Raw genomic sequence first — 21,406 nt, 5'->3', positions numbered from 1 at the left:
TATGAAAAAGAAAAAAATATTTTCACATCTGCTTTTGTTTGCATAAAGTACCTCTGGAAGGACACACAAGAAACTGATCATTTTAATTTTTTCCAGGGAGGGTAAGTGGTTGGCTGGGGGTGGAGAGAAGTGGGGAGGAAAAGTTTTCAAGGCGAACACTTTTGTTACCTTTTGAACTTTGAACTTCCATTTGTTTTATTTATTTATTTTGAGAAAGAGAGAGAGAACAGGGGAGGGGCAGAGAGACAGGGAGAGAGAGAGAACTCTAAGCAGGTTCCGTGCTGTCAGCACATGACAGCATGTAGCCTGAAGCAGGGTTTGAGCCCCTGAACTGTGAGATCATGACCTGAGCCAAAACCAAGAGCTGGACGCTTAACTGACTGAGCCGCCCAGGCACCCCTAAACTTAAAGTTTTAAAAGGGAAAGGAAAAAACTACCTCGCACCCATTAGGGTGGCTATTGTAAACAAACAAAACAGAAAAGAACAAGTATTGAAAGGAGATGGAATTCTTGTGTACTGCTGTTGGGAATGTAAAATGGTACAGTCACTATGGAAAACCATATGGCAGATCCTTAAAAAATTAAAAACAATTATCCCATGATCCAGCAATTACACTTCTTTTAAAAAAATTTTTTAATGTTTATTTATTTTTGAGAGAGACAGAGATAGAGAGACAGAGTGTGAGTGGGGGAAGGCAGAGAGAGAAGGAGGCACGGAATCTGAAGCAGGCTCCAGGCTCCAAGCTGTCAGCGCAGAACCCAATGTGGGGCTCGAACTCATAAACTGTGAGATCATGACCTGAGCCTAAGTCAGACACAACAGAATGAGCCACCCAGGTACCCATATACTTTTTTTTTTTAATGTTTATATATTTGCTTTTGAGAGAGAGAGGGAACGAGAGAGCAAGAGACCTCAAGCACAGGAGCGGGGGAGGGGCAGAGAGAGAGGGAGGCAGAATCCGAAGCAGGCTCCAGGCTCTGAGCCGTCTGCACAGAGCCTGACGCGGGGCTCAAACTCATGAACCGTGAGATCATGACCTGAGCCGAAGTCGGACGCTCAACCGACTGAGCCGGGTCCCCCCAGCAATTCCACTTCTAATTATATACCCAAAGCAGTGAAAGCAGGGGCCTGAAGAGATATTTATACATCCACGTTCATAGCAGCATTATTCACACTAGCCAAAAAGTAGAAGCAAACCAGGCATCCACCAACAGATGCACGGACAAACAAAATATGGTATCTCCACACAACAGACTATTATTCAGCTGTTAAAAGGTGGGGAATTCTGACACCTGCTATACCATGGATGACCCTTGAAGACACTGTGCTCAGTGAAATAAGCCAGTGACAAAAGGAAACACATATTATTCTCTTATATGTAGTAGCTGGAATAGGCAAATTCACAGAGATAGAAAATAGACACGGGGAGGGGGGAATAAGGAGCTGGTGTTTCACAGAGACAGAGTTTGTTTTGTGAGATGAAAAGAATTCTGCAAGGACAGTGGTGATGGTTACACAACAGCGTGGATATACTTCAATGCCACTTCACTGTGCACTTAGAAATGGTTAGGATGGCAAATTTTATGTGTACTTTACCACAGTTAAAAGAAAAAGAGGAAGAACATGTATTTTTATGAACTGCCTAGTGGCGCTAAACATTCATTCTCTCTGCCCCTTCACCCACTTCTGGGCTTAGGGTTTAAGGTTTGGGAGGAACATGCCATCTCATCTGCTGCCTGATAAAGCTTGTCCGCTGTGCCCACTACAGAAAATCACCCGGCCCCTGGGCAGAGCACACTGTACATGGTCCGTGTGGGGCTCCCTCCATATCCTTGTTCCTGGAATCGGAGGTGACGGGAATGAGCTCAGAATGTGAGCTGAGCCATCCCGAGCAAGACGTTTAACTTCTCTCGAGTCTTCAAAGCCAGGCTACGAATGGTACTCATGATACTCAGCCACCTTAGATGGCGGACACTAAAGCAGAAATGTATCCACAAACACTGTTGTGACTGTGACACGTGAGTAGGTGAAATAAAAGTTTGCCAGAGAAGTGACCAGAAACTTTCACTCTTTTTTCCCCCCGCGAACGTCAGCGCCCTGTTCCTGTTGTCCTTTCCCGGCACACTTCTTGGTTTGTGATTCGGGAGGTGTGGGTGTCTTAGCTCTCCCACTCGATGTGAGTTCTGAAGGGAAGGCTCCTGTCTAATTTACCTCTGCAGCCCCAGGATCCAGCTCTATGAAGTTGCTCATCAAATGTCATTCCAGCAAATGAGGTCAAATGTCTTCATTTAGTGTGCAGAGGTTGAGACTAGCATCTCTGAGCTCAAACCCTGCCTTCATCTCTTACTCCGAGAAAGTCACCTGGCAAATCACTTAACTATTCTATGCCTCCATTTCTATAAAATGGATATGCTGATAGTAAGAGGATTAAGTGAGATGTCCACTTAGAACAGTTTTGTTTTTTTTCAATTGTGGCTGGAGACCACTAGTAATTCATGGTCTTAATTCAATCAATTGCAACAAGAATTTTAAAACTCATAAAAATAGGGGCACCTGGGTGGCTCAGTTGGTTGAGCGACCAACTCTTGATTTGGGCTCAGGTCATAATCTCAGGGTCATGGGAGCAAGCCCTTCATCAGGCTCCAATACTGAGCATGGAGCCTGCTGAAGATTCTCTCTCTTTCATGGGGCACCAGCATGGCTCAGTCTGTTAAGGGACCAACCTACCCTTGACTTCAGCTCAGGTCATGATCTCATGGTTATTGAGTTTGAGCCCTGTGTCGGGCTCTGGACAGTGCAGAGCCTATTTGCGATTCTCTCTCTCTCCCTCCCCTGCTCTCTCTCTCCCTCAAAATAAATAAATAAACATTTTTTAAAAAAAGATTCTTTCTATCTCTGTCCCCTCCCCTGCTCAGGCTCTCTCTCACTGTAAAATAAAAAAATACTCCAGGGCACCTGGGTAGCTCAGTCGGTCGAGCGTCTGACTTTGGCTCAGGTCACGATCTCATGCTTTGTGAGTTCGAGCCCCTGATTGGGCTCTGTGCTGACAGCTCAGAGCCTGGAGCCTGCTTCAGATTCTGTGTCTTCCTCTCTCTCTGTCCCTTTCCCACTCTTGCTCTTTCTCTCTCTCAAAAATAAATAAGGATTAAAGAAAAAAAATTTTAAATAATAGTTTAAAAAAACTCATAAAAATAGAACAGGCAAGTGTGATTGTGCATCATGTTTAATAAGGGTGAGTTAGGGTAAATTGTTTCTTGAAACTTCTGTTTCATCAATATTGGATAGTGATATAATAGGTAATTCTGTAAAATAGAGGTATAACACACATGCACTAATCTTGAGTTTATAGCTGGATGATTTTTTTAAAAAACTTATTTATTTTAAGTAATCTCTACCCCCAAGTGGGGCTTGAACTCATGACCTCTGAGAACAAGAGTCACACGCTCCTCTGACAGCTAGCCAGGTGCCCCTAGCTCGATAATTATTAACATAGGTATACACCCATGTGACCACACCCAGATGAGCTCCCCATGAACCTTCCCCCTGCTCTCCCCTCCCTGGGGTTACCACCAATCTGTCTTCTATAAAAACAGGTTATTTTGCCTGTGCTGCAGTTTCACGTAAATACACAGTAGATTCTCTTTTGTGTCGGTCTCCTGTCTCCCTGTGTAACACCACTGAGAGTCATGCCCACAGTTGCTCTTTTCCCCTGCTGTGTAGTATTCCACAGCGACTATACCACAATTTAAAAATCCATTCTTCTGTAGCATTTGCTCCAGCTCGGCACACTTCTGAAGAAAAGTGCTCTGAACATTCTTGTAGGTGTCTTTTGGTGGCCTCGGCACTGACTTCTCTCCCTTAGAATTTATTTCTTACTAGAGGTCGAGATTCTCAAAATGTGATGGAACCTGTTAGAAATGCAGATTTCCAGGCCCCCTCTGGAATCTAAAACTCTGGGGCTAGGGCCCAGTGATGTGTGTTTTAATGAACACCCCAGACGATTCCGCAGCACGCTAAAGCAGGAGAGCCACCGCTCTAGGTCACGTCAAAAATGCTGGGAGGCCCTGATGCAGAACAAACTCGGCACAGGGCCCAGCACCTAGTAAGTGCTCAATAAATGTAGCTATCACAATGCTTCTAATCTGAGGATTGGACAGGCGCTGTGGTTGTTTTCAGGGGCTCGGGGACCCTGGGTACTCTCCTCCCACGCCCTGCAGCCCGCACTCACCTCCCTGCCGGCCGCCGAGCCCTCTGTCCGCAGCCCCTCCACCTCTTTCTTGAGGCTGTCCCTCTCCATTCTCAGCTCCTCCACGGTCAGGTTGCCCTCATTCACCAGCGTCTCCAGCATCTCCAGGACGCGGACGATCTTGAACTGCAGCTGTGTCACCCGGGGGTCGCTGCCCAGGGCCATCAGCTCGCGGCCCATCACATAGGAGATATCATATACGTCCTCGGCGGTCAACTGGAAGGGGCTCTTGCCCAAAGCCCCCTCGGGCCCAGCCTCGTCTCCTTCTTCCTCCTCTTCTTCCCCCTCCTCCTCTTCCTCCTCTCGCAAAGGGGGCTCCTCCATGGCCGCCCAGAACCCTGCAGCCACGAGAGCTGCTTTCTCACAATCTCCAAAAGTCTAACTTCCTCCCGGCGCAGAAAACTTTCCGCAGGCTGAGACCCTGCCTGCCCGGGGACGGAGGGTGGCCCAGGAGCGGCCAATCAGCGCGGCCGAGGGGTGGGCCCGGGACAGAGAGGCCGAGCGCTACGGCTCCCGGGCCCGGACGCCTGGTGCACTGGCCCCGCTGAGGACCGTGCAGGAGGGCGGCCTCCAGGATGTGGTTTGGGGCACGAAAAGACAACAGAAAGGGAGGGCAGCCGAGAAGAGGAACGCAGAGGTTAAGGGTGACCGCGATTTCTCCTGGCTGGGAGGGGTTGCAAACCGGGGAGGGGGAGGGGCCTCCGCCTGAGCCCCGCCCCCGGTGACGGCCGCCACCGCCGCCGGGTTTCTATGGAGACGCAGCGGAGTTTCCACAGCGAGTCTGGAAAAGAAAGGTGAAAAGCCCACAACTTTTTCTTCTGTGCTCACGCTTTCCAGCCATAGAATTTGCATTGTACGTGGAGGAATATCCGGGTCTCTGTGGGGGGTGGGGGATACTTTCGGAAGCCCACGGCAAAACAGAGGACTGCTGTTGGTGGCTGCGCGCGGGAGTCGGGAGGCCCGGGTCGCGCACAACTCCCGGGTCGGTTGTCACCAGGACCTGTGTGTGGCATCTGACTCTCAATAAAATGGAGAATCCCTGCGCTGTGCACTTGGCCGATTCCTGGGCTCCTCCTCTTAGGCAGCGTTGCAGGCTTGGCAGATTACTTAACCCTCAGCTTCCTGCTCGGGGAGTAAGAGCACTTACGTGGTGAGGTTGCTGCAGGAACATACGAGGTAAGGTCATGAGATACTGCATGTGACAAAAGTACTTCGGAAGTACGCAGAAAGTGTTCTCCAACAAACCCCAGTTGTGTGAGAGACACGTGGCACGTGGGCTGGGGTGTTAGGAGTAATAAACAAGACAAAAATCACTGCTTTGAAAATTAGAAAGCATTCTACAGATAGGGTATTAGTAAGAATATTAGCAGTGTGGATTACAAAACGAGTTCTTTTAGGTTTGATTAGAAATTTGTAATAGTCATAGGCAGAAAACTCTGCAATGGTGCTGGTCTTTCCCGGGAATATATTGCTACCTTTCTTTGGGGGTAGATGTACCTGATTTTCTCCACACTGAGGTTCTACCATCACAATGGTGAGTGGCCACGGATAAAACAAGCAAAGAGCAAAGCAGGCAAACAGAAAAGACACTATTTTCAGGGTACAGTGTTCTAAAGATTGGAGCCAGGCCCCCGGGCAAGGACTCAGTAATCCATAAATCACAGACGTGACAACGCCCAGTGATTAAATAAGGAGATAAAACGTTAGACTTGCCATAAATAAAATATGGTATATCCAAACAATGGAATATTAGTCCACCATAAAAAGGAATGAAGGATTAGAACAGAGTGCCCAGAAATAAACCCTAGCAAATATGGTCCAATAATTTTCAACAAGGGTGCTAAGACCATTCTTGGGCGGGGGGTGGGGTGGGGGCGGAGGACAGTCTTTTCAACAAATGTTGTTGGAAAAATTGGATACCTACATGCAAAAGTATAAAGGTGGACCCTTGCCTTACACCATATATAAAAATTAACTCAAAATAGATACAAAAGACAACGCTATAAACCTCTTAGAAGAAAACACAGGGGAAAAGCTTTATGTCACTGGATTTAGCAACGATTTCTTCAAAAGCACAGGCAATGAAAGAATAAATACATAAACAGGACTACATCAACACTTAAAACTTGTGCATTCAGGGTGCCTGGGTGGTTCAGTAGGTTGAACATCTGACCTCAGGTCAGGTCATGATCTCAGGGTTCGTGGGTTTGAGCCCCACATCGAGCCCAATTCTGATCCTCTGTCTCCCCCTCTCTCTCTGCCCCTCCCCTGCTCACACTCTGTCTTTCAAAGTTAAAAGAAAAAAAAAAAAACAGGGGCACCTGGGTGGCTCAGTCAGTTAAGCTTCCGACTTCGGCTCAGGTCACGATCTCACGGTCCATGAGTTTGAGCCCCACGACAGGCTAATAGTTCAGAGCCTGTAGCTGCTTCAGATTCTGTGTCTCCCTCTCTCTTCCTCTCTCTCAAAAATAAAAACCAAATAAATAAAAAAAAACATTAAAAAAACATCTTGTGCATCCAAAAATATATAAAAATAAGAAAATAAAACTTGTGAACCTTGTGTGTCCAAGACCACAATTAACAGAGTGTAAAAGCAGCCTACAGAATGCGTGAATATATCTGCAAGTCAAATCCGATAAGGGGTTATTAGGGGTTATTATCCAAATTATACAAAGAACTCCTACTATGCAATAATAAAAAAAACCTAGGGGCACTTGGGTGGCTCAGTCGGTTAAATGTCGCACTCTTGATTTAGGCTCAGGTCATGGAGCCTACTTTTTTTTTAGTTTATTTATTTATTTTGAGAGAGAGAGAGAGAGAGAGAGAGCACGTGAGTGTGAGCGGGGGAAGGGCAGAGAGAAAGGAAAGAGAGAATCCCAGGTAGGCTCCATGCTGTCAGCGTAGAGCCCAATAAGGGACTGGATCTCACAAACCGAACCGTGAGATCATGACCTGAGTTGAAACCAAGAGTTGGACACTTAACCGACTGAGCCACCCAGGCACCCCTGGAGCCTACTTAAAAACAAACAAACAAAAAAACAAAAAAAATCTAGATAAAACATGGGTAAAGTAAAAATAGATGTAAAATATTTAGCACGATATTAGCAAACAGAATTCAGCACTACGTAAAAATTATTATACACCATGATTAAGCAGGGTTTATTCCAGGGATGCAAGGCTGGTTCAGAAAAGATAATCTATGTCATCCACGATAGTAACAGGCTAAAGATTACACACACACACACACACACACACACACACACACACACACACACACACACAACTATTAGAGCTAATAAACAGCTCAAGGTTCCAAGATACAAGATCCATATACAAAAACCAATTGCATTTCTATATACTTGCAAGGAATAATCTGAAAATAAAATTTAGAAAACAATTCCACTTAACAGTGGCATCAAAAAGAATAAAATATTTAAAAATAAATTTAACAAATGAAGAAGAAGACCTGCACACTGAAAACTACAAAATCTCATTGAGAGGAATTAAGATGTAAATAAATGGAAAGACATCATGTGTTATAAATTATAACAAGATGGTTAAGATGGCAATATTCTCCATCTTACATTTCCAACTGATCTCCAGAATCAGCATAATCCCTATCGAAATCTGTGCAGAAAACAGTTAACATAGCAGGCCCGGGAATGCTCTCATTGGAAAATCCTGCTTTCAAGGTTGGCCTTAGCTAGGATCTGGGAACTTGTGTTTGGGGAGGGTTCCCGCCACCCCATCTGAAAAGAGTAGCTCAGTGTTCCTTAATTGTTCATGCAAACAGCATAGTTCACTGGCTTCCTCCTGGGAGTCTGGAATTTTGGTATGTGCTAGGCAGAAGGTACCTGCATGACCAGCCCCCTTAAGAACTTCTGGCACAGTCTCTATCTAATGAGCTTCTCTCACAGACAACATTTCACATATGTCATAACTCATTACTGGGAAGTTACACCAAGTCAAGCCAGTCACAAAAGACCTCCTATTGTATGATTCCGTTTGTGTGAATGTCAAGAGGCAAATCCACAGAGACAGAGCACCACTATGTGCGAAGTCTATAGTGTCATGGTCAACTGGGCTCTGGAGTTGAGCAGTATGACTTGAACCTCACAATTGCCACTTGCTGGTACGTAAGTTTGATCAAGTTCCCCAATCTCTCCAAATCCACATGTCTTCACTGGAAACTGGAAAAAATAAAAGTATTCCCCAAGACTGGCATGAAGGTTAGATGACATAATGCATGAGAAGTGCCTAGTCCAGGGTCTAGCACATCATAAGCATCAATGGATGTTGGCTATTATTGGCTATTATTATAAAGCGTTAATGATCTCAACTCTTAGATCCCTCATAGAATTCGACAGTTTCAACCCTTCTCTCTCCACTGGGAAATTATGAAAACAGTTATGAGTTACAACAGCGGTTCTTAAAGTGTTCTCCCCAGACCACCAGCAATGGGGTGCATGGAAACTTCTCAGCAATGCAAATTCTTGACCCACTGAATCAGAAACTTGGGGAATGGGCCCTAGCAATCTGTGTTTCCACAGCCCTGTAGATAATTCTAATGCATTTTCAAGTTTGAAAAACAATAAATGATAGCACAGTGTTCAAAAGGGTGGGTTCTAGACCAGACCACAAGTATTCAGATATTGAACACTTGAATCTGCCACTGGCAAGCTGTGTGATGTTAGGTAAGTAAATCATGCCTCTACTCTGGGGCTTGGTTTTCCCATCTGTAATATGGGGATAAGGATAAAATCTAGTTTGTGGGGCTCCTGGGTGGCTCTGTCTGGGTGGCAGCCTGGAGCCTACTTTGGATTCTGTGTCTCCCTCTCTCTCTCTCTCTCTCTCTCTGTCCCTCCCATGCTTGTGCGTGCTCTCTCTCTCTTTCATAAATAAATAAATAAATAAATAAATAAATAAATAAATAAATAAATAAACAAACATTAAAAAAATCTAGTTCATAAGATTGTTGTGAAGTGCTTTAGAACAGTGACTGGCACATAGTAAGTGCTCAGTAGATGTCAGCTATTATCATAAGCTAGTTACCACTCAAATATGAAACATAAGAAATTTCCCAAGTTCATATAATTATTGGGGAACGAGATATGGAAAGTTGGATTAGTAACACATTTATTTATTTATTTATTTTTAATTTTTTTTTTCAACGTTTTTTTATTTATTTTTGGGACAGAGAGAGACAGAGCATGAATGGGGGAGGGGCAGAGAGAGAGGGAGACACAGAATCGGAAACAGGCTCCAGGCTCTGAGCCATCAGCCCAGAGCCTGACGCGGGGCTCGAACTCACGGACCGCGAGATCGTGACCTGGCTAAAGTCGGACGCTTAACCGACTGCGCCACCCAGGCGCCCCGGATTAGTAACACATTTAGAACATGTTTACAACAAAGTTTTTTAAAGTCACAAGGATAGGGGTGCCTGGGTGGCTCAGTCGGTTAATCCTCTCACTCAACTTGGGCTCAGGTCATGAGCTCACAGTTTGTGAGTTTGAGCCCCACGTCAGGCTCTGTGCTGACAGCATGGAGCCTGCTTAGGATTCTCTCTCTCTCTTTCTCTCTCTCTCTCTTTGCCTCTCCCCTGGTCTCTCTCTTTCTGTCTCTCAAATAAATAAACTTAAAAAAAGTCACAAGGATATATCATTATACAAAGTTTAAAAAAATTTTTTTAAACATTTATTTATTTTTGAGACAGAGAGAGACAGAGCATGAACGGGGGAGGGTCAGAGAGAGAGGGAGACACAGAATCTGAAACAGGCTCCAGGCTCTGAGCTGTCAGCACAGAGCCCGACGCGGGGCTCGAACTCATGGACCTCAAGATCATGACCTTAGCTGAAGTCGGCCGCTCAACCGACTGAGCCACCCAGGTGCCCCGTACAAAGTTTTAAAAAGAATTGAAGAAACACTGTTCCCCTGAGATTTAAGACAGTATATATAGGGGTGCCTGGGTGGCTCAGTTGGTTAAGCGTTCGACTTCAGCTTAGGTCATGATCTCACAGTTCATGAGTTCAAGCCCTGTGTAGGGCTCTGTGCTGACAGCTCAAAGCCTGGAGCCCTGACAGCTCAGAGTTTGGAGCCCGCTTTGGATTCTGTGTCTCCCCCTCTCTCTGTCTCTCCCTCTCCTTAAAAATAAATAAACATAAAAAAAAGTGTATATAGCTGCACTAGCGCCCCACTACCTCCACTCCACCCTCTGTGTTTGAGTAGAAACCAAAGTGCAAAAGGGATCCTAGAGTAAAGTCATGCCTTATGGTTAAACAAAGGGAAAAAGTGACATGGAACATGGAAAACAAAAGTTGTGGGTGGGTCACACTTAACCAAAAATGTTTGCAGGCTAATGCCCACCAGCAGTTAAGTTCCATTAGCAAACATCTGGTGGTCCTATCTTGGTACGTTAAGTAGACTTAAGTCTTACGCTCCTGTGAATACCTATGGCACCATTTATTTCCTGGGTGGTACATCAGTATGGCTTTCTTCACGTTCTTTAAATTCTTTCCAGGTCTTCTTACCCATAAATCATGCATGGAAACAGCAAAGATTTTGGAGACTTCCCAGTTTGGCTTAAATGCCTGCAATCCCGGGTCAGTGACTTCATCTCTAGGAGTTGAAGGGCTTTAGAAAAGAATCTGGTTGCAGGAAGGGCAGTGCCCAGGGCACTAGTTTTTAATCTGTTTGCACAAGAGCATATATTTTTTTTAACTTAGGTGAAATGTTTATTTAGGGTGCCGAGTGGGTGGGGAAGCATTAAAGGAAATTTTGGCAGAAGGGAATCAAATTCTCCTCCCCACTCTCCAGCCCAGCTCTTGATCCACCCTGGAATGTAAAAATCTGTTCCTCAAATAGTCGTTGAGAGAAACGAATGATCCCGGCCCAGTGCTGGCAGATCCGCGTAAGATGCTATCCGTGTGCACAAATGTCAACTAGGGTGGTCCACGCTGCCCTCCAGGTCTTCTGCTGGCTTTGTAGAATATTGTGTTATTAATTTCTAATCACCCTTGAACCTGTTGACCCTTGAACAACATGAGGGGTAGGGGCTCCGACCCCACGCGCAGTCAGAAATCCACGTATAACTTTTGATTCTCCCAAAACTTAACTACTAATAGCCGATTGTTGGCTGGAAGCCTTGCCAATAATGTAGTCAATCAACACATATTTTGTATGTTATGCGTATCATATGCTGTATTCTCACAATAAAGTAAGCTAGAGAAAATAAAGGTTATTGAAGAACATAAGGAAATTATATGTATACGATTGTACTTATCAGAACAACCCACATGGACCCGCATAGTTTTTTTTTCAAGATTTTCTTTTTAAGTAATCTCTACACACAATGTGGGGCTCGAACTCACAACTCTGAGACCAAGAGTCACATGCTCCACCGCTCCACTGACTGAACCAGCCAAGTTTAAAACTATGTTATTCAAGAGTCGGCTGTCCCTAGACATGGCAGTCACAGAGATGTCTTTCAGATGACCCTTCAAGAGGCCAAGAAGCACGTGAAAAGATAGCCAACATCGCTAATTGGAGAAATGCCAGTCAAGCCACAAGGGGAGAATACCTTGCCCAGCCATTAGGATGGCGATTCTTCAAACAAAAACAAAACCCAGAAACTAAGAAGCCTTGCAGAGGATGCAGACAATCGGAACCCTCGTGCTTTGCTGGTAGGAATGTAAAACGGTGCAGCTCATGTGAAAAACAGTATGGTGTTGCTCAACAAATTAAAAATACTGGGGCGCCTGCGTGGCTTAGTCGGTTAAGCGTTCGACTTTGGCTCAGGTAATGATCTCGTGGTTTGTGGGTTCAAGCCCCGCGTCAAGCTCTGTGCTGACAGCTCGGGGCCTGGAGCCTGCTTCGTATTCTGTGTCTCCCCCTCTCTCTGCCCCTCCCCTGCTCATACTCTGTTTCTGTCTCAAAAATAAATAAAACATTAAAAAAAAAAATACAATAGCCACATGATCCCACAATTCCACTTTCGGGCATATAGCCGAAAGAAAGCAGGATCTGGAAGAGATCTTTGTATACCCATGTTCATAGCAGCATTATTTACTCTAGCCAAAAGGTGGAAGCAACCCAAATGTTCATCCACAGATGACTGGATAAGCAGAATGTAGCCTAGCCCTACGGCGGAATGAATTTCTGACAGTTGCTACAACATGCATGAATCTGAGAACGTGATGCTAAGTGAAAGAAGCCAATCATAAAAGGGCAAGTGCTCAGGGCGCCCGGGTGGGTCAGTCGATTGAGCGTCTGACTTCGGCCCAGGTCATGATCTCACAGTTTGTGAGTTCGAGCCCCGCCACGGGTTCTGTTCTGACAGCTCAGAGCCTGCTTCAGGTTCTGTGTCTCCCTCTCTCTCTGCCTCCTCCCCACTCATGCTCTGTCTCTCTCTGTCTTAAAAATAAATAAAACATTAAAAGAAAACAAGGCAAGCGTTCTACGGTTCTGCTTACACGAGGTGCCTGGAATAGTGAAATCCATAGAGGCAGAAAGCAGAACAGTGGTTACCAGGAGCAGGGGGCTGGGCTGGGGGAGTTTTTATTTAATGGAGACAGAGTTTTAATTTTGCAAGATAAAAAAAAAGTTCTGGTGGCTGGTTGCACAACAATGTAAATACACTTAACACTATGGAGCTGTATGCTTAGAAATTAAATGGCAATCAGAATTTAAATGGTAAATTTTATGTTTCCTCTGACCACAATTAACAATTAAAAAAAAAAAAAACCAAACGGAAAGCACTGGCCGGTCAGTGCGAGGGTTGTGGTTCGCTGACTGCCTCTAGCTTCAGCACCTTTGGATTCCGCACAGCATTCTTGCCAGGGCACACTTCCCAGGGGCTCTCAGCTGATGACTGAGCACAGCAGGGAGACGAGGACCACGCCATTTGCGTCCCCCACGGGACAGCTCTAAGGGGCAACCTGCTCTGGGTCCTCCCCCCCTCCGTGGTCAAGTGCACGCTGTAGTCTGAGGCTCTCACTTCCTGTTTCTTTCCTTTCCTTTCTAACATGTCAAATCTGCATCCTGGTCTGAAGGCGAGTTTCTCTGCCCAGCGTTGCTTCCTCCTTCTCTGTGACTCACAGGTGTATCTCCACTAACCCCCTTTGCGCTCCTAAGTTGGTCGGACCCTTTGCTCACCAGGGGACCTAACTAACACAAGACACGTGTAAATATATGCTCACTGTGAAAAATTGTAAATGTTCCTTGAGTAGGTACAAGAGGTGAGAGATCCTCCCCCTGCAGCCCCGCCATTACCCCAGAAACAGCTAATGCTGGCAGCTTGATGTAACCTACCTACACCCGCACTCATCTAGTAGCCACCAGCATGCGAGCTCTTGAAATGTGGCTAGTCCTAACCAAATTATAAGTGCACACTGGAATTCAAAAATGAGAATATAAGCTGTCTCTCTAATGATACTTCTACTCATTACCTGTTACAATGATGTTTAGAATGTGCTGGGTTTATTCTATTTAGAATAAATGATTAAAATTAGCTTCACTGGTTTCTTTTTACTTTTTTAATGTGGTTACTATAAAACTTAAGATGACACGTGTGGCTGACATCCTCTTTTTATGGAACATCACTGCTCTAGATCAGTGTGGTCTGACAGAACTTTCTACAGTGATGGAAACGTTCTGTATCCACACTGTCGGATATGCGAGCCACTAGCTGCCACATCTATGGAGCACTTGAAATGCGGCTGATCCGACTGGGAAACCGAGTTTTTAAATTCTAAAAATTGGAATGAATTAAGTTGACTTTTATACAGCCAGCCGCAAAGGGCCAGAGGCCACCATGCTGGCAGCCACGGTGCCTCCTGGATGTTCACGTATGTACACACTTCCACGCACATATTTACATTTGACCGAGGTATAAACATGTTATACCTTCTGTGTTAAGGTGCACAGATCTCTGTTGTACACCTTGATGGATTTTCATAAACGTGTAACTCTATAACCACCATCAAGATAAAGATATAAGACATTCCCAGCACTCCAGGAGACTCCCTCCTGCCCTTTCCCAACCAGTAATAACTTCCCCCATAAGAAACCTCTATTTTGACCCTTATCATTATCACAGGTCAATGCTGCTTGTCCTAGAATTTCCCATAAATTAAAATGTGTAGACTGTACTCTTTGAGTCCGGTTTCTTTGCTCATCATCATATCTGAGAGATTCAACCACATTGTTAAATATGGTAGTAGGTTTCTTCTTTTTTCTTTCTAAACACACACATATGTTATTTTAATTTTTTTAATGTTTATTATTTTTGAGAGAGAGAGACAGTGTGCAAGCAGGGGAGGGGCAGAATGAGAGGGAGACACAGAATCCGAAGCAGCTCCAGGCTCTGAGCTGTCAGCACAGAGCCCGATGTGGGGCTCGAACTCATGAGCCGTGAGATCATTTCCCGAGCCGAAGTCGGACGCTTAACCGACTGAGCCACCCAGGTGCCCCTCCACCCAGATGCATTTTATAAACTTTTAATTTAAGAACAACTTCAGATTTGGGGCACCTGGAAGAACACTACTTTATCTGCTTTGGCCGCTGGGGAGCCTTTAGGTGGCTCCAGTGTCCCTGTGACATCATCATCATTGTTTTTTGTTTTGCTTTGTTTTTAGCCCTTCCTTACTTTCTGGCACTACAAGTCGCTCCAAGTTCACCTTGTGTATTTCTTGCCCCAGTGCTAGAACTGCCATTTCTCCAAGGAGCACTGGTTTTTTTTTTGTTTTTTTGGTTTTTTTTTAATGTTTATTTTTGAGAGAGTACAAACGGGGGAGGGGCACAGAGAGAGGGGGACAGAGGATCCGAAGCCAGCTCTGCACTGACAGCAGAGAGCTTCATGCGGACTCAAACTCACGCACGAACCATGAGATCATGACCTGTGCTGAAATCGGACGCTTAACTGACTGAGCCACCCGGGTGCCCTGGCACTGGTTACTTTTATTAGAGGATGATACCAGAAAACAAGATCTGGGTGCTAGGTTGTGCTGGTTGCTACTGAGGTGCACGTGAATATTTAACAAAACTTTTCTTAACGTGGTAAACACATATGCATATTTACGATTTCAACTCTTCTTAGGTGGGCAGTGCAGTGGCATTAGGTGCATTCACAATGTTGTGGAACCATCACCCTCCTTCTCCAGAACTTGTTCATCCTCCTGAACCGAACCTCTGCATCCATGAAACACTAACATTACACCCCCAACATTCTACTTTCTGTCTCTGTGAACTTGACTATTCTAGGTCCCTCATGTAAATAAATGGAATCATACAATATTTGTTCTTTTGGGCCAGCTTATTTCACTTAGCACAATGTCTCCTAGGTTAATCCGCGTTATTGCAATGATCAGAATTTCCTTCCTTTTTTTAAATTTTTATTTTTTTAATTTTAAGTAGGCTTCATGCCCAGCATGGAACCCAATGTGGGGCTTGAACTCGCAATCCTGAGATCAAGACATGAGCTGAAATCAAGAGTCAGACACTTAACCGACTGAGCAACCCAGGTGTCCCATTAATACTTTTTTAAGAGAGAGAGAGAGAGCACACACAAGTTGGGGAGGTGCAGAGAGAGGGAGAGAGAGCATCTCAAGCAGGCTCCACCCTGTCAGAGCAGAGCCCGATGTGGGGCTCAATCCCACAACTTTGGGATCATGACCTGAGCCAAAATCAAGAGTTGGTTGCTCAACCGACTGAGTCACCCAGGTGCTCCATACATTTTTATTAATAATATATTTTTAGAAAACATACTATGAAGAAAGCTGTAGATATTTAGAAACTATGTTCACCTACCAAATAAAGATTCAATAAAGGGGCACGCCAGATGGCTCAGTCAGTTAAGCATCCAACTCTTGATTTCAGCTCAGGTCATGATCTATCTCATGGTTCATGGGACCGAGTCCCAGGTCGGGTTCCTCTCTCACTCCTTGGGATTCTCTCTCTCCCTCTCTTTTTGCCCCATCCCAGCTCACACACTCTCTGCTTCTCAAAATAAATACATAAAAACTTAAATTTAATGAAGACTAGGTAACAGTAATACCGTTCTTAGTAATTAGAGATAAACTTACCTTCTAAGGATAAGATTACATTGAAGATACCAGCTGCAGAAATCATCCACTTGTAAGGATTAATCAGAAAATGAGTGGCTTAAGAAAACCACCAGACACCCACCATCAAATTTAAGCACAACTGTATCGAAGAATTTCAAGGTGTAACACAATCAAGTTGTAATCTACTGGAATATAAGCACCTATGAAAAAAGAAACATACCATAATCAGAATGCATACATCTGTTCTACAAATATTTATTGACCACCTGGTTCTCTCTTCCCTCCTACACCCAAGTTTTAAATCTGGGCTTCTTAACCATGACTCTAACGGGCAGGAGTCTTTTCGTATGCTTCAAGAATCATTTGGGGACTTGCAAAAGATGCAAATTTCCAGAGATTCTGAGCTCTCAGATCCCAGCGGGCCCAGAAAATGGCATTTTAACAAGTTCCCACATGATTCTAAAGTCAAAGGCCCCAAGCTCAATTTAAAAAGCTATTTTGCTTGTGTCGAAAGTGAATTTATTAAATTTAGGGGTTGGGAAAATGTACAAAATTTCATGTTGTTAAAGAAAAATTTTAGGAGTGAGCCGATGAGCAAGGACAAATCTTTATTTAGGTTTGCAAACCCAGAAGGACAATCCAAATCAGTTGGTGTGCCTGTCCAAAGAGGACAAGGAGAGGTGGTATTTTTAAGGCTTATTTTATTTTTAAGGCTTAAAACTACAGTGAGGGAGAAATTTCAGTTGGTATGGGTCACTCAGCGACTGGCTGACTGATTTTGCTCAGTATTGTGAGACACGTGGAACTTTCCAGGTGTCTAAACACCAAGACGTTTATCATGATTCCAGGAAGTGGCTGCTCTCTGGGAAACTCCATAAAATGGTGGCTGTTGCAAGATGGAGTCAGGGTTGTCAACCCTTCCCTGGCCCCTTCTCTTCTTCATTTCCCATTGATCAGTTATGGTGGGGGAAATTCATTACAGTGGAGTCCTTCCTTGCCCAAGTCCTTCCTTCCTCTGCTCATACTCTTGTCTCTCAAAATAAATATTTATTAAAAAAATTTTTTTAATATTTTCGAGAGAGAGAGCGAGTGAGCGAGCATGCAAGCAGGGGAGGGACAAAGAGAGGAAGATGCAGAATTAAAAGCAGGTTCCAGGCTCCGGGCTGTCAGCATAGAGCCCGACACGGGGCCTGAACTCATGAACCCATGAGATCATGACCTGAGCTGAAGTGGAACGCCACCCAGGCGCTCCAAATAATATAAATAAATATTAAAAAAAAAAAAAAAAAAAGAGTTGCATGCTCTTCTGACTGGGTCAGCCAGGCACCTGCCTTTTTATCTTTAAAAATCAGTTGTAGTTTGATAAGATTATAGCAATCAGCTAATGCAAAGATGAGATTTACATCTGTAGAGACCACACTAGGTCCCAGGTGGACATATCTTACAGAGGAAGTGAAATTAGGGATAGGAATAATGTCAAAACAGGGAAAGGAGGTTGAAGCCAATGGAGTTAGGATGCCTCTGGGGTGGAGGAGCGATGGTTAGAGGCACTGCACATGATCCTAATCTATGGGGCATTTTTACTGAACGAAGAAGAGTTAAAAGGGAGCATTTAGTATTTGGTTGGGATGTCTGCTGAGTGGGTTATGCTGACACGCAACAATTCTTCAGCGGGGGTGGGGGGGAATCCCCCGGGCTATGGTTGGGACAGCTTAATAATGGAGTTAGTATTCCAATCAGAGGCGGTTCTCTGTTTGATGGAGCTTAGTAGTAACAATATTGTTAACTGGTTTTTCATCTTGAATTTGTATAGGAGTTGAGAACAAAGGGTAGAGACTATAGGGTGTCAAGTCTTATTATTATTTTTAAAATTATTTTTTTAAGTAATCCCTATCCCCAACGTGAGGTCTGAATTCACAACCCCAAGATCAAGAGTCGCATACTGTACCGACTGAGCCAGCCAGGTGCCCCAGTGTCAAGTCTTATTAAAACCTAAGAGTTAATAAGGAAGTCTTCAGTTAAGAACTCGAACCAACGGAGCAGGCAGAAGTCATGAATGACTTCAGGCCTATCTTGGGTGGTGGAAACAAGACAAAAGGAAAAAAATGAGAATTCAAGTAAAAGGAGGGTTCTGGCTTGGTCCTAAATTTTGGGTATCAGCTTTTGGGATCAGACATTGTCTCCTTCAGTTCTGGGTTTCTGAAAGTTGTTTTCAGAATCTGGAGCCCTTTTTAAATGAGAAATATGAATCTATACATGAGTCAGCCCCTTGTAGCTTTGCTGCACACAAGGCAGTTAACAATACCCGATAAAGTCCTTTCCATTTCAGCTGTAAAGAATCTCTAAGTTGATGTGTCCTCCAATAATATATTAGATCTCCAGGCTTAAGGTTGTGAGTATTTTGTCTCTCAGGAGCACTCTTTAAAATGAATCTTGAACAAATTTGGCCTTCCATATATATTCTGTACTGAAGAATTTCTCCTTATAACAAAGTAGAGGGCAAGGGATCCTCATCATAGGGCACTCGGCGATGATTTTGAATGGAGACAAGTGAGCCCTTCCATTAGGGGTAGATCTTAGATTTAAAAGGACAAGAGGCAAAGCTGTGGGCTGCGGTAGACCAAAGGTAGAGGTTGGTTTGGCCGACTGAGTTTTGATTATGCCATTAGAGTGTTCAACTAATCCTGTGAATATCGAGGATGGTAGGTGCAATGAAAATGTTGAGAGATGGCCAGATTTTGCAGACCTCTCAGACAGTATGACCAGAAAAAAATGTGTTCCTCAATCACCGTGTAGCTGTCAAGGAATACCCCAATCGGGAATGATTTTTTTTCTAATAGGTTTCTGGCCACTGCTTTTGCTGTTGCTTGAGTGCAAGGAAATGCCTTGGTCTGGTGAGAAACACACAGATCATTACCATTGAGGAAGCTGGATGAAATCAATTTGCCAGATGTCAAAAGGCCCACTGGGAAGAGGAACTTGACCTAATGCAGTGTGATATGGTTTCCCAAGATTGTGCAAGGGGCTAAATTGTACATTTTGAAATATTTGTTGGGCAATAGTTGGAGATGGCTTCCAACAGTATTGTGCCCATAGGACCATTTTATTTGTGCCCCGTACGTCATACAGATGGACATTTGTGAATCAGAAGTTAAGTGTCACATCTTTGGTGGCCGGGTCAGCATAATGATTGACCTTGGCTTCAGGGGTATCTTGTTTGAAACAGGCTTGAACTTTTAACAGATTAGCTGGAGAGAACTTTTAATAGATAAGCTGGAGGGAAGGAGAATGGTGTCAAGTAGTTTTAATATGTAAGTTTTTAAAAACATTTTTATTTTATTTTTAAGCTTTATTTAATTTGAGAGAGAGAGGAGAGCACACACAAGCAAATGAGGGAGGAGCAGAGAGAAGGAGAGAGAGAATCCCAAAATCTGTATTTGGGAATTTCATGAAGGTCTAATCAAGGGGTAAGTAATGAGTCAGTTACAAGGATGCCGTCACAGGATGTGTTCAGTTTAGTTTTGGAGGAGTAAGGGACATAAGGTAGAAGGACTGAGAGGGGGACAATGAGAGACTAAAACGTTCGGAGAACAAAGAAACCAGAGTTCCAATTTTCTAAGTCAACTGGCAGACAGGTGTGTGTGGTGGGAGTCTAACAGAGTTCTAACTGTATGTAGGCCTAATACCTATGGAGGAGAATCTAGTGTTCGTTTTTTGGTGGCAGTAATGAGTATAGAGTATACTCATATAATGAGTATACAGGTGGGTTGTCAGGGCACGGAGGCAGGGAGGTGAACCTTTGGCCACAGGGTCTAATTGAAGACTGCCATACCCTTGGGGGCATTGTAGGCCTCCATGCCTTTGGGAAAGGATGTTCAAATGGACAAAAACAAAGAAAGGCAGTTGGTAATTAGGGTGTCCTGGAGCTGCAGAAGAGGTGAGGTTTTTTTTGTTTGGTTGGTTTTAAATTTATTTATTTTTGAGAGAGAGAGAGAGAGAGAGAGAGAGAGAGAGAGAGAGAGAGAGAGAGGCAGGCAGAGAGAGAAGGAGAGGCAGAGAGAATCCCAAGCAGGCTCTGCACTGAAGTGCAGAGCCAATGTGGGACTTGAACCCACGAACAGTGAGATCATGACCTGAGCCAAAGTCAGACACTTAACCGACTGAGCTACCTAGGCACCCCTGTTTTTTAAAGATATAAAGGCAGGCACCTCGCTGACTCAATTGGAAGAGCATGCAACTCTTTTTTTTTCTTTTTTCTTTTTTCAATATTTATTTATTTCGAGAGAGAGACAGAGTACGAGCAGGGGAGGGGCAGAGAGAGAGGAAACACAGAATCCAAAGCAGGCTCGAGGCTCGGAGCTGTCAGCAGAGCCCGATGCAGGGCTTAAACTCACAGACTGTGAGATCATGACCTGAGCCACCCAGGTGCCCCAAGAGCATGCAATTCTTGATCTCAAGTAGAGTTTGAGCCCCACGTTGGGTATAGAGATTATTTAAATAAACAAATAAACTTAAAAAAAAATAACAAAGGAGCTTCTTAAGACCACGGGATCAGGTTTGGAGTGGTAGTAGTATGGAAGGCTTAGTATAAGGGTTGAGCTATGAGGAAATATTTGGGAATCCAAGGGCGACAGTATCTAGCAAGACCCAGGAAACCGTGTAATTGTCTTTTAGTCTTGGGGTTGAGGGAACTGGGTGAAGGTAGTAATTCTGTCTGGTTCTATTTTTAGCCCATCTGGCAGAAAGGTGGCCTAGGAATTTGACTGAGGCAGAACAGAATTGTCATTTATCTTTAGATACTTTGTGTCCTTTGTTGGCTAATTGCTTCAGAAGGCATTTAGTGTCAGTGCCACAGGCCTTTAGGGTAGGAGAACATAATAATAAATCATCTATATATTGCAAAGTGTAGATATCCCAGGGAAATCAAGATCTTGTAGGTCAGAATGGAAGGTTTGAGAGAAACAGGTAGGGCTTTCAGTATATCCCTGGGGTAGGATTCTCCAAATGTGTTGTTGATTGTTCCACGTAAAAGTAGAAAGGTACTGACTTTGGGGGTCGACAGGGATGCTGAAAAAGGCACTGCATAAGGGAACAACAGAA

General features: G+C 44.3%; 1 protein-coding gene across 4 annotated transcripts in view; it reads right to left on the bottom strand.

Moving 5' to 3' along the window:
- RILPL2 (Rab interacting lysosomal protein like 2) overlaps positions 1-21,406 on the bottom strand; it is a 35,717-nt gene that overhangs the window by 11,918 nt on the left and 2,393 nt on the right. Inside the window, exons 2-3 of one of the 4 annotated variants that reach the window (XM_023241330.2) lie at positions 16,325-16,506; positions 4,230-5,028 (exon numbers count right to left, since the gene is read on the bottom strand). In XM_023241330.2, the coding sequence (XP_023097098.1) occupies positions 4,230-4,571 (342 nt within the window). In that variant the 5' untranslated portion in view covers positions 4,572-5,028; positions 16,325-16,506. Of the gene's footprint in view, positions 1-4,229; positions 6,025-6,568; positions 6,632-16,324; positions 16,507-21,406 lie in introns of those variants that run through there. The other 3 variants (XM_006938391.5, XM_006938393.3, XM_023241331.2) reach the window with 3 other exon arrangements.

The sequence above is a fragment of the Felis catus genome, chromosome D3 (genome assembly GCF_018350175.1).
Source record: "Felis catus isolate Fca126 chromosome D3, F.catus_Fca126_mat1.0, whole genome shotgun sequence".
Lineage (NCBI taxonomy): Eukaryota > Metazoa > Chordata > Mammalia > Carnivora > Felidae > Felis > Felis catus.
This window is presented reverse-complemented; position numbering and strand designations above follow the sequence as displayed.